Source organism: Eucyclogobius newberryi, unplaced genomic scaffold (assembly GCF_026437365.1).
Source record: "Eucyclogobius newberryi isolate DKJ021-1_F unplaced genomic scaffold, fEucNew1.0.hap1 SCAF_25, whole genome shotgun sequence".
Lineage (NCBI taxonomy): Eukaryota > Metazoa > Chordata > Actinopteri > Gobiiformes > Gobiidae > Eucyclogobius > Eucyclogobius newberryi.
Genome location: NW_027315890.1, coordinates 124457 through 136103, shown reverse-complemented (window position 1 = coordinate 136103; position 11647 = coordinate 124457). Strand labels below are relative to the sequence as shown.

At 56.7% G+C, this 11647-nt stretch overlaps 1 protein-coding gene across 1 annotated transcript in view; it reads right to left on the bottom strand.

The window, feature by feature from the left end:
- Nucleotides 1-547: 547 nt before the first annotated feature.
- The window catches only part of tmprss15 (transmembrane serine protease 15), a 65890-nt gene continuing 54790 nt past the window's right edge, over nucleotides 548-11647 (bottom strand). Inside the window, exons 24-27 of the mRNA XM_072459675.1 lie at nucleotides 8230-8325; nucleotides 5414-5553; nucleotides 1061-1115; nucleotides 548-705 (exon numbers count right to left, since the gene is read on the bottom strand). Coding sequence (XP_072315776.1) covers nucleotides 548-705; nucleotides 1061-1115; nucleotides 5414-5553; nucleotides 8230-8325 — 449 coding nt within the window. The remainder of the gene's footprint in view (nucleotides 706-1060; nucleotides 1116-5413; nucleotides 5554-8229; nucleotides 8326-11647) is intronic.

The window sequence follows — 11647 nt, the reverse complement described above, 5'->3', positions numbered from 1 at the left end:
TGTCAGGTGGTGTCAGTCCTGCAGGTGGTGCTGTGGTGGTGCTGTGGTGTCAGTCCTGCAGGTGGTGCTGTGGTTTCAGTCCTGCAGGTGGTGTCAGGTGGTGTCAGTCCTGCAGGTGGTGCTGTGGTTTCAGTCCTGCAGGTGGTGCTGTGGTGTCAGTCCTGCAGGTGGTGCTGTGGTTTCAGTCCTGCAGGTGGTGCTGTGGTGTCAGTCCTGCAGGTGGTGCTGTGGTGTCAGTCCTGCAGGTGGTGTCAGGTGGTGTCAGTCCTGCAGGTGGTGCTGTGGTGGTGCTGTGGTGTCAGTCCTGCAGGTGGTGCTGTGGTTTCAGTCCTGCAGGTGGTGTCAGGTGGTGTCAGTCCTGCAGGTGGTGCTGTGGTTTCAGTCCTGCAGGTGGTGCTGTGGTGTCAGTCCTGCAGGTGGTGCTGTGGTTTCAGTCCTGCAGGTGGTGCTGTGGTGTCAGTCCTGCAGGTGGTGCTGTGGTGTCAGTCCTGCAGGTGGTGTCAGGTGGTGTCAGTCCTGCAGGTGGTGCTGTGGTGGTGCTGTGGTGTCAGTCCTGCAGGTGGTGCTGTGGTTTCAGTCCTGCAGGTGGTGCTGTGGTGTCATGTGAGCGTCTGGTCTGAGCTATCCAAGAAGTGAAGGCGGTGACTCGGGCGTAAACTCCGGGACTCTGAGGATCTCCACATCCAGCTCCGAATGATGTCACTCCTGAACAGCCAATCACAGCACAGCATCAACTGTACATTTTAATCATAGTCATCACATTGTAGCGTGTGATGACGTCATCGCATTGTAGCGTGTGATGACGTCATCGCATTGTAGCATGTGATGACATCATCGTTGTGTGTGTTACACTGTAAAAAGAGCGTCCTCTCAGATGGAGGCGGAGCCTGTCTGAATTATGGCTTCACTTTCTGAGGCCGTCGTGACACAATCATGTGACTTTAGAGTCTCACCGAAAATATATAATAATAATAATAATATAATATATATATAATATATAAACAGTTTAAATATAAAATCCTCCACAATAAACAGTAAAGATGATAAAAGTGTCACTGACCGATCTGAGTCCAGTGTTCGCCCTGAAGAAACATCAACGGACCGCCAGAGTCGCCCTGAGGCACAAACAGAGCCGAGTTAAGACCAGGACCAGAACCAGAACCAGAACCAGAACCAGGACCAGGACCAGGACCAGAGCCAGAACCAGGACCAGGACCAGGACCAGAGCCAGGACCAGGACCAGAGCCAGGACCAGGACCAGGACCAGGACCAGGACCAGGACCAGAGACGTTTCATGGTTGGTGTCGTGTCCGTTCAGCTCCAGATGAACTCTTCATGTGACGTGATATTTACATCAGTTTATTTCAAATACACGTCGTTCCAAATCATTAGGCAAATGATATTTTTTTCTGGGTGAATTTTCCAAATAGTTAATATAAGAATCAGAATCAGAAAAGGTTTATTTCCTTTGTCCTTGAACACGGTTCACAAACTTGTGTCAGTTTTAAACATAAAACCATGAATAATACAATAACTAACGACTATAGAGTCAAATATGGCATAAATGAAGAATTTACTTATGAAATGGTTGAACCGACACCTTAACGTGGTGGAGGGGTTTGAGCGCCCGAATGATCCCGGGAGCTATGTTGTCGGGGGCTTCAAGCCCCTGGTCGGGTCTCCCAAGGCAAACAGGTCCTAGGTGACGGGTCAGACAAAGCTCTTTATGATGACAAAAAGAACAAGGCCGTTTACGTCGCCCGGATCGGCGTCACCGGGGCCCCATCCTGGAGCCAGGCCTGGGATGGGTGCTCGATGGCGAGCGCCTGGTGGCCGGGTCTTACCCCACGGGGCCCGGCCGGGCACAGCCCGAAGGAGCGACGTGGGGCCGCCCTCCCATGGGCCCACCACCCGCAGGAGGATCCATAAGGGGCCGGTTCAAAGAGATCTGGGCTGCAGTCGACGGCAGGAGCCTCGGCGACCAGATCTCCAGACACAGAGACTAACTCTGGGGACATGGAATGTCACCTCGCTGGGGGGAGGAGCCTGAGCTTGGGCTGGGGGGAGGAGCGATATCGACTAGATATAGTCGGCTTCACCTCCAGCACAGTTTGGGCTCTGGAACCATCTCCTCCAGAGGGACTGGACGCTCCACTTCTCTGGTGTTGCCCGCGGGGAGAGGCGGGGCTGGTGTGGGCGGGGCTGGTGTGGGCTTATAGCCCCCCAGCTCAGCCGTCACGTGTTGGAGTTCACCCCGGTGGATGAGAGGGTCGCGTCCCTTCGCCTTCGGGTGGGGGACAGGTCTCTCACTGTTGTGGCGGCCTATGGGCCAAACAGCAGTGCAGAGTACCCGGCCTTCTTGGAGTCCTTGGGAGGGGTACTGGACAGTGCACCGACCGGGGACTCTATTGTTCTACTGGGGGACTTCAACGCCCACATGGGCAATGACAGTGACACCTGGAGAGGGGAGGAGCCCCGATCTGAACCCGAGCGGTGTTCAGTTATTGGACTTCTGTGCCACGGTTTGTCCATAACGAACACCATGTTCAAGCACAAGGTCCATCAGTGCACGTGGCACCAGGACACCCTAGGCCGGAGGTCAATGATCGACTTTGTTGTCGTGTCATCTGACCTCCGACCGCGTGTCTTGGACACTCGGGTGAAGAGAGGGGCGGAGTTATCAACCGATCACCACCTGGTGGTGAGTTGGATCCTCTGGCGTCTTGTGGAGCCTCTGTCAGTAGGGTATTCAACTCACACCTCCGGGAGAGCTTCTCCCATGTCCCGGGGGAGGTTGGCAACATTGAGGCAGAGTGGACCATGTTCTCCACAACCATTGTTGATGCGGCTGCTCGGAGCTGTGGTCGCAAGGTCTCCGGTGCCTGTCGTGGCGGCAACCCCCGAACCCGGTGGTGGACACCGGAAGTAAGAGATGTCGTCAGGCGGAAGAAGGAGGCCTATCAGGCCACTCTGGCTTGTAGGTCTCCTGAGGTCATCGACAGGTATTGACAGGCTAAGTGGGCCTCAGCTTGTGCTGTCGCAGAGGCAAAAACCCGGCTCTGGGAGGAGTTTGGGGAGGCCATGGAGGAGGAGCCATGGAGGAGGACTATCGGTCGGCCCCAAAGAAATTCTGGCAAACTGTCCGGCGCCTCAGGAAGGGGAAGCAGTGCTTCACCAACACCGTTTACGGTGCGGGTGGAGGCCTGCTGACCTCGACTGGGGATGTCTTCGGACGGTGGAAGGAATACTTTGAGGATCTCCTTAATCCCTCAGTCACGTATTCCGAAGAGGAAGTAGAGACCGGGGACTCAGGGGCTGGCTCATCCATCACCCAAGCTGAAGTCACTGAGGTTGTTCGCAAACTCCTCGGTGGCTCCGGGGGTGGATGAGATCCGCCCTGAGGACCTAAAGTCTCTGGATGTTGTAGGACTTGGCTGACACGTCTCTGCAACAGGGCGTGGCGGTCGGGGACAGTGTCTCTGGACTGGCAGACCGGGGTGATTGTCCCTCTGTTCAAGAAGGGGGACTAGAGGGTGTGTTCCAACTACAGAGGGATCCCACTCCTCAGCCTCCCATAAGGTCTATTCCAGGTCCTGGAGAGGAGAATCCAATCGATAGTCGAACGTCGGATTCAGGAGGAGCAGGTTTAGGTCCCAGTCGTGGAACACTGGACCAGCTCTATACCCTCCATCGGGTGCTCGAGGGTTCATGGGAGTTTGCCCAACCAGTCCACATGTACTTTGTGGATCTGGAGAAGGCTTTTGACCGTGTCCCTCGGGGTGTCCTTTGGGGGGTGCTCCGGGAGTACGGGGTCTGGGGCCCTTTGCTCAGGGCTGTCAGGTCCCTGTATGACCGGAGCAGGAGCTGCGGTCACTGCAGTAAGTCAGACCTGTTCCCATGAGGGACTCCTCAGGGCTGCCCTTTGTCACTGGTTCTGTTTATAATTTTTATGGACAGAATTTCTAGGCGCAGGGTGGGTGTGGTCAGGGTTCGGAGGGTGTGGTCAGGGGTCGGAGGGTGTCCGGTTTGGGGACCACAGGATCTCATCTCTGCTGTTTGCAGACGATGTTGTCCTGATGTCTCCATCAAACCCGGACCTGCAGCTGCACTGGGACGGTTTGAGCCGAGTGTGAAGCGTCTGGGATGAGAATCAGCTCCAAATCCGAGGCCATGGTTCTCGACCGGAAAAAGGTGGCTTTCCCTCTTCAGGTGGGTGGGGAGTCCTTGTTTTCTCCAGGTGGGTGGGGGGTCCTTGTTCTCTCCAGGTGGGTGGGGGGTCCTTGTTCTCTCCAGGTGGGTGGGGGGTCCTTGCCCCAAGTGGAGGAGTTCAAGTATCTTGGGGTCTTGTTCACGAGTGAGGGAAGGAGGGAGCGTGAGATTGACAGTTGGATCGGTGCAGCAGCTGCAGTGATGCAGTCGCTGCATCGACTGTTGTGATAAAGAGGGAGCTGAGCCGAAAGGCAAAGTTCTCTATTTACCGGTCGGTCTACGTTCTGACCTCACCTATGGTCATGAGCTTTGGGTAGTGACCGAAAGAACAAGATCGCGGATACAAGCGGTCGAAATGAGTTTCCTCCGCCGTGTGGCTGGGCGTTCCCTTAGAGATAAGGTGAGGAGCTCGGCCACACGGGGGGAGCTCGGAGTAGAGCCGCTGCTCCTCCAGCTGAGGTGGCTCGGGCATCTGTTCCGGAGCCTCCTGGGCGCCTCCCTCGGGAGGTGATTCAGGCATGTCCAACCGGGAAGAGGCCCCGGGGAAGACCCAGGACATGTTGAAGAGACTATGTCTCTCTGGCCTGGGAACGCCTCGGGATCCCCCCGGAGGAGTTGGAGGAAGTGTCTGGGGAGGAGGAAGTCTGGGAGTCCCTGCTCGGACTGCTGCCCCCGCGACCCGGCCCCGGATAAAGCGGAAGAAGATGGATGGTAAAAAATAAACCAGTCTCGTATGTCACAGATATTTATAAAAGATTTACAGATGCTGAGTTTATCCATTGAGCTTTTGAAGCTAAAGCACAAATGTCTTTTAGTCTCGTTCTTTCATTTAGATCATACGGAACAATTAGTGCTGCGAATAATGATTCACTCTTTTGATTGACTTTTCAAACACATTTGATCCAAAATATCGGTGTCAATATGTGACCGAAGCTTCGAGAGAGAGAATATTCATGAATAAAGTTAGAAATAGTTATTTTTTGACATTTTGATTGAATAATGCCACTGTCTCTGTTATAAAAGGTATTTTAAAGGTCAGTTTGGTCCAGACAAACATGACCTTTAATCAGAGACACAATCACAAATTAATCTTCCTAATTACTTAGAAATACAGAGTTTCCTGTTACTTTTCTTTTCTTTTGCAGGAACTGAAATGTTTTGAGAGTTTTCTGACACAGGTCACCTTGTGTAAATGTGTCTGTACCTGGCAGGAGTCAGTGCCGCCCTGATCACGTCCCGCACACAACATGAGCTCAGAGATGTTGTACTGAGGAAGCTGCTCCTGACACACAGTCTGAGGAACCAGAGGAACCTGAGCCTCCTGCAGAACGTCCGGGAGAGAACCTGAAACACACACAGTCTGAGGAACCAGAGGAACCTGAGCCTCCTGCAGAACGTCCGGGAGAGAACCTGAAACACACACAGTCTGAGGAACCAGAGGAACCTGAGCCTCCTGCAGAACGTCCGGGAGAGAACCTGAAACACACACAGTCTGAGGAACCAGAGGAACCTGAGCCTCCTGCAGAACGTCCGGGAGAGAACCTGAAACACACACAGTCTGAGGAACCAGAGGAACCTGAGCCTCCTGCAGAACGTCCGGGAGAGAACCTGAAACACACACAGTCTGAGGAACCAGAGGAACCTGAGCCTCCTGCAGAACGTCCGGAGAGAACCTGAAACACACACAGTCTGAGGAACCAGAGGAACCTGAGCCTCCTGCAGAACGTCCGGGAGAGAACCTGAAACACACACAGTCTGAGGAACCAGAGGAACCTGAGCCTCCTGCAGAACTTCCGGAGAGAACCTGAAACACACACAGTCTGAGGAACCAGAGGAACCTGAGCCTCCTGCAGAACGTCCGGGAGAGAACCTGAAACACACACAGTCTGAGGAACCAGAGGAACCTGAGCCTCCTGCAGAACGTCCGGGAGAGAACCTGAAACACACACAGTCTGAGGAACCAGAGGAACCTGAGCCTCCTGCAGAACGTCCGGGAGAGAACCTGAAACACACACAGTCTGAGGAACCAGAGGAACCTGAGCCTCCTGCAGAACGTCCGGGAGAGAACCTGAAACACACACAGTCTGAGGAACCAGAGGAACCTGAGCCTCCTGCAGAACGTCCGGAGAGAACCTGAAACACACACAGTCTAAGGAACCAGAGGAACCTGAGCCTCCTGCAGAACGTCCGGGAGAGAACCTGAAACACACACAGTCTGAGGAACCAGAGGAACCTGAGCCTCCTGCAGAACGTCCGGGAGAGAACCTGAAACACACACAGTCTGAGGAACCAGAGGAACCTGAGCCTCCTGCAGAACGTCCGGGAGAGAACCTGAAACACACACAGTCTAAGGAACCAGAGGAACCTGAGCCTCCTGCAGAACGTCCGGGAGAGAACCTGAAACACACACAGTCTGAGGAACCAGAGGAACCTGAGCCTCCTGCAGAACGTCCGGGAGAGAACCTGAAACACACACAGTCTGAGGAACCAGAGGAACCTGAGCCTCCTGCAGAACGTCCGGGAGAGAACCTGAAACACACACAGTCTGAGGAACCAGAGGAACCTGAGCCTCCTGCAGAACGTCCGGAGAGAACCTGAAACACACACAGTCTGAGGAACCAGAGGAACCTGAGCCTCCTGCAGAACGTCCGGGAGAGAACCTGAAACACACACAGTCTGAGGAACCAGAGGAACCTGAGCCTCCTGCAGAACTTCCGGAGAGAACCTGAAACACACACAGTCTAAGGAACCAGAGGAACCTGAGCCTCCTGCAGAACGTCCGGGAGAGAACCTGAAACACACACAGTCTGAGGAACCAGAGGAACCTGAGCCTCCTGCAGAACGTCCGGGAGAGAACCTGAAACACACACAGTCTGAGGAACCAGAGGAACCTGAGCCTCCTGCAGAACGTCCGGGAGAGAACCTGAAACACACACAGTCTGAGGAACCAGAGGAACCTGAGCCTCCTGCAGAACGTCCGGGAGAGAACCTGAAACACACACAGTCTGAGGAACCAGAGGAACCTGAGCCTCCTGCAGAACGTCCGGGAGAGAACCTGAAACACACACAGTCTGAGGAACCAGAGGAACCTGAGCCTCCTGCAGAACGTCCGGGAGAGAACCTGAAACACACACAGTCTGAGGAACCAGAGGAACCTGAGCCTCCTGCAGAACGTCCGGAGAGAACCTGAAACACACACAGTCTGAGGAACCAGAGGAACCTGAGCCTCCTGCAGAACGTCCGGAGAAAACCTGAAACACACACAGTCTGAGGAACCAGAGGAACCTGAGCCTCCTGCAGAACGTCCGGGAGAGAACCTGAAACACACACAGTCTGAGGAACCAGAGGAACCTGAGCCTCCTGCAGAACGTCCGGAGAGAACCTGAAACACACACAGTCTGAGGAACCAGAGGAACCTGAGCCTCCTGCAGAACGTCCGGAGAGAACCTGAAACACACACAGTCTGAGGAACCAGAGGAACCTGAGCCTCCTGCAGAACGTCCGGAGAGAACCTGAAACACACACAGTCTGAGGAACCAGAGGAACCTGAGCCTCCTGCAGAACGTCCGGGAGAGAACCTGAAACACACACAGTCTGAGGAACCAGAGGAACCTGAGCCTCCTGCAGAACGTCCGGGAGAGAACCTGAAACACACACAGTCTGAGGAACCAGAGGAACCTGAGCCTCCTGTAGAACGTCCGGAGAGAACCTGAAACACACACAGTCTGAGGAACCAGAGGAACCTGTGCCTCCTGCAGAACGTCCGGAGAGAACCTGAAACACACACAGTCTGAGGAACCAGAGGAACCTGAGCCTCCTGCAGAAAGTCCGGGAGAGAACCTGAAACACAGACAGTCTGAGGAACCAGAGGAACCTGAGCCTCCTGCAGAACGTCCGGGAGAGAACCTGAAACACACACAGTCTGAGGAACCAGAGGAACCTGAGCCTCCTGCAGAACGTCCGGGAGAGAACCTGAAACACACCCACTGTCTCTGCTGCTGTGCTCTGATTGGCTCTCACCTCCACTCGTCAGTCGTCCCCAGCCGCTAATGGAGCAGACGGTCCCTGGAGGTGGATCTTGTCCAAGTTCAGGGAGACAAATCGGCTGCACGTGATCTATGGGAAAGTTACACAGTGAAGCTTTAACACTTCACATACAGTTCGACACGGAAACAACAGAATAAGGATTTAAAAACATGTTGTGGGCCCAAGTGCAAGAGACACGTGCAAGGGACACGCGCGAGGACAGGACGAGCGAGGACGGGACGCGCGAGGACCGGACGAGCGAGGACAGGACGAGCACAGGACGATCGAGGACCGGACGCGCGAGGACAGGACGAGCGAGGACAGGACGAGCGAGGACAGAACGCGCAAGGACAGGACGAGCGAGGACAGGACGCGCGAGGACAGGACGAGCGAGGACAGGACGCACGAGGAAAGGACGAGCGAGGACAAGACGCACGAGGACAGGACGAGCGAGGACAGGACGAGCGAGGACAGGGGTTACTCATTTGAAAAAGTAACTAGTACTAGCTGGACCGTTGGAGCTAACTGGACGCTGTGAGAGCGTGTGACCGACCGCTGAAGCTCTGACTGGACGCTGTGAGAGCGTGTGACCGACCGCTGAAGCTGACTGGACGCTGTGAGAGCGTGTGACCGACCGCTGAAGCTCTGACTGGACGCTGTGAGAGCGTGTGACCGACCGCTGAAGCTGACTGGACGCTGTGAGAGCGTGTGACCGACCGCTGGAGCTGACTGGACGCTGTGAGAGTGTGTGACCGACCGCTGGAGCTGACTGGACGCTGTGAGAGCGTGTGACCGACCGCTGAAGCTCTGACTGGACGCTGTGAGAGCGTGTGACCGACCGCTGAAGCTCTGACTGGACGCTGTGAGAGCGTGTGACCGACCGCTGAAGCTGACTGGACGCTGTGAGAGCGTGTGACCGACCGCTGAAGCTCTGACTGGACGCTGTGAGAGCGTGTGACCGACCGCTGAAGCTGACTGGACGCTGTGAGAGCGTGTGACCGACCGCTGAAGCTCTGACTGGACGCTGTGAGAACGTGTGACCGACCGCTGAAGCTCTGACTGGACGCTGTGAGAGCGTGTGACCGACCGCTGAAGCTGACTGGACGCTGTGAGAGCGTGTGACCGACCGCTGAAGCTGACTGGACGCTGTGAGAGCGTGTGACCGACCGCTGAAGCTCTGACTGGACGCTGTGAGAGCGTGTGACCGACCGCTGAAGCTCTGACTGGACGCTGTGAGAGCGTGTGACCGACCGCTGAAGCTGACTGGACGCTGTGAGAGCGTGTGACCGACCGCTGAAGCTGACTGGACGCTGTGAGAGCGTGTGACCGACCGCTGAAGCTGACTGGACGCTGTGAGAGCGTGTGACCGACCGCTGAAGCTCTGACTGGACGCTGTGAGAGCGTGTGACCGACCGCTGAAGCTCTGACTGGACGCTGTGAGAGCGTGTGACCGACCGCTGAAGCTGACTGGACGCTGTGAGAGCGTGTGACCGACCGCTGAAGCTCTGACTGGACGCTGTGAGAGTGTGTGACCGACCGCTGGAGCTCTGACTGGACGCTGTGAGAGCGTGTGACCGACCGCTGGAGCTGACTGGACGCTGTGAGAGCGTGTGACCGACCGCTGAAGCTCTGACTGGACGCTGTGAGAGCGTGTGACCGACCGCTGAAGCTCTGACTGGACGCTGTGAGAGCGTGTGACCGACCGCTGAAGCTGACTGGACGCTGTGAGAGCGTGTGACCGACCGCTGAAGCTCTGACTGGACGCTGTGAGAGCGTGTGACCGACCGCTGAAGCTCTGACTGGACGCTGTGAGAGCGTGTGACCGACCGCTGGAGCTGACTGGACGCTGTGAGAGTGTGTGACCGACCGCTGGAGCTGACTGGACGCTGTGAGAGCGTGTGACCGACCGCTGAAGCTGACTGGACGCTGTGAGAGCGTGTGACCGACCGCTGAAGCTCTGACTGGACGCTGTGAGAGCGTGTGACCGACCGCTGAAGCTCTGACTGGACGCTGTGAGAGCGTGTGACCGACCGCTGAAGCTGACTGGACGCTGTGAGAGCGTGTGACCGACCGCTGAAGCTCTGACTGGACGCTGTGAGAGCGTGTGACCGACCGCTGAAGCTGACTGGACGCTGTGAGAGCGTGTGACCGACCGCTGAAGCTCTGACTGGACGCTGTGAGAGCGTGTGACCGACCGCTGAAGCTGACTGGACGCTGTGAGAGCGTGTGACCGACCGCTGAAGCTCTGACTGGACGCTGTGAGAGCGTGTGACCGACCGCTGAAGCTGACTGGACGCTGTGAGAGCGTGTGACCGACCGCTGGAGCTGACTGGACGCTGTGAGAGCGTGTGACCGACCGCTGAAGCTCTGACTGGACGCTGTGAGAGCGCGTGACCGACCGCTGAAGCTCTGACTGGACGCTGTGAGAGCGTGTGACCGACCGCTGAAGCTGACTGGACGCTGTGAGAGCGTGTGACCGACCGCTGAAGCTGACTGGACGCTGTGAGAGCGTGTGACCGACCGCTGAAGCTCTGACTGGACGCTGTGAGAGCGTGTGACCGACCGCTGAAGCTCTGACTGGACGCTGTGAGAGCGTGTGACCGACCGCTGAAGCTGACTGGACGCTGTGAGAGCGTGTGACCGACCGCTGAAGCTCTGACTGGACGCTGTGAGAGCGTGTGACCGACCGCTGAAGCTCTGACTGGACGCTGTGAGAGCGTGTGACCGACCGCTGGAGCTGACTGGACGCTGTGAGAGTGTGTGACCGACCGCTGGAGCTGACTGGACGCTGTGAGAGCGTGTGACCGACCGCTGAAGCTGACTGGACGCTGTGAGAGCGTGTGACCGACCGCTGAAGCTCTGACTGGACGCTGTGAGAGCGTGTGACCGACCGCTGAAGCTCTGACTGGACGCTGTGAGAGCGTGTGACCGACCGCTGAAGCTCTGACTGGACGCTGTGAGAGCGTGTGACCGACCGCTGAAGCTGACTGGACGCTGTGAGAGCGTGTGACCGACCGCTGAAGCTCTGACTGGACGCTGTGAGAGCGTGTGACCGACCGCTGAAGCTGACTGGACGCTGTGAGAGCGTGTGACCGACCGCTGAAGCTCTGACTGGACGCTGTGAGAGCGTGTGACCGACCGCTGAAGCTGACTGGACGCTGTGAGAGCGTGTGACCGACCGCTGAAGCTCTGACTGGACGCTGTGAGAGCGTGTGACCGACCGCTGAAGCTGACTGGACGCTGTGAGAGCGTGTGACCGACCGCTGAAGCTGACTGGACGCTGTGAGAGCGTGTGACCGACCGCTGAAGCTCTGACTGGACGCTGTGAGAGCGTGTGACCGACCGCTGAAGCTGACTGGACGCTGTGAGAGCGTGTGACCGACCGCTGAAGCTGACTGGACGCTGTGAGAGC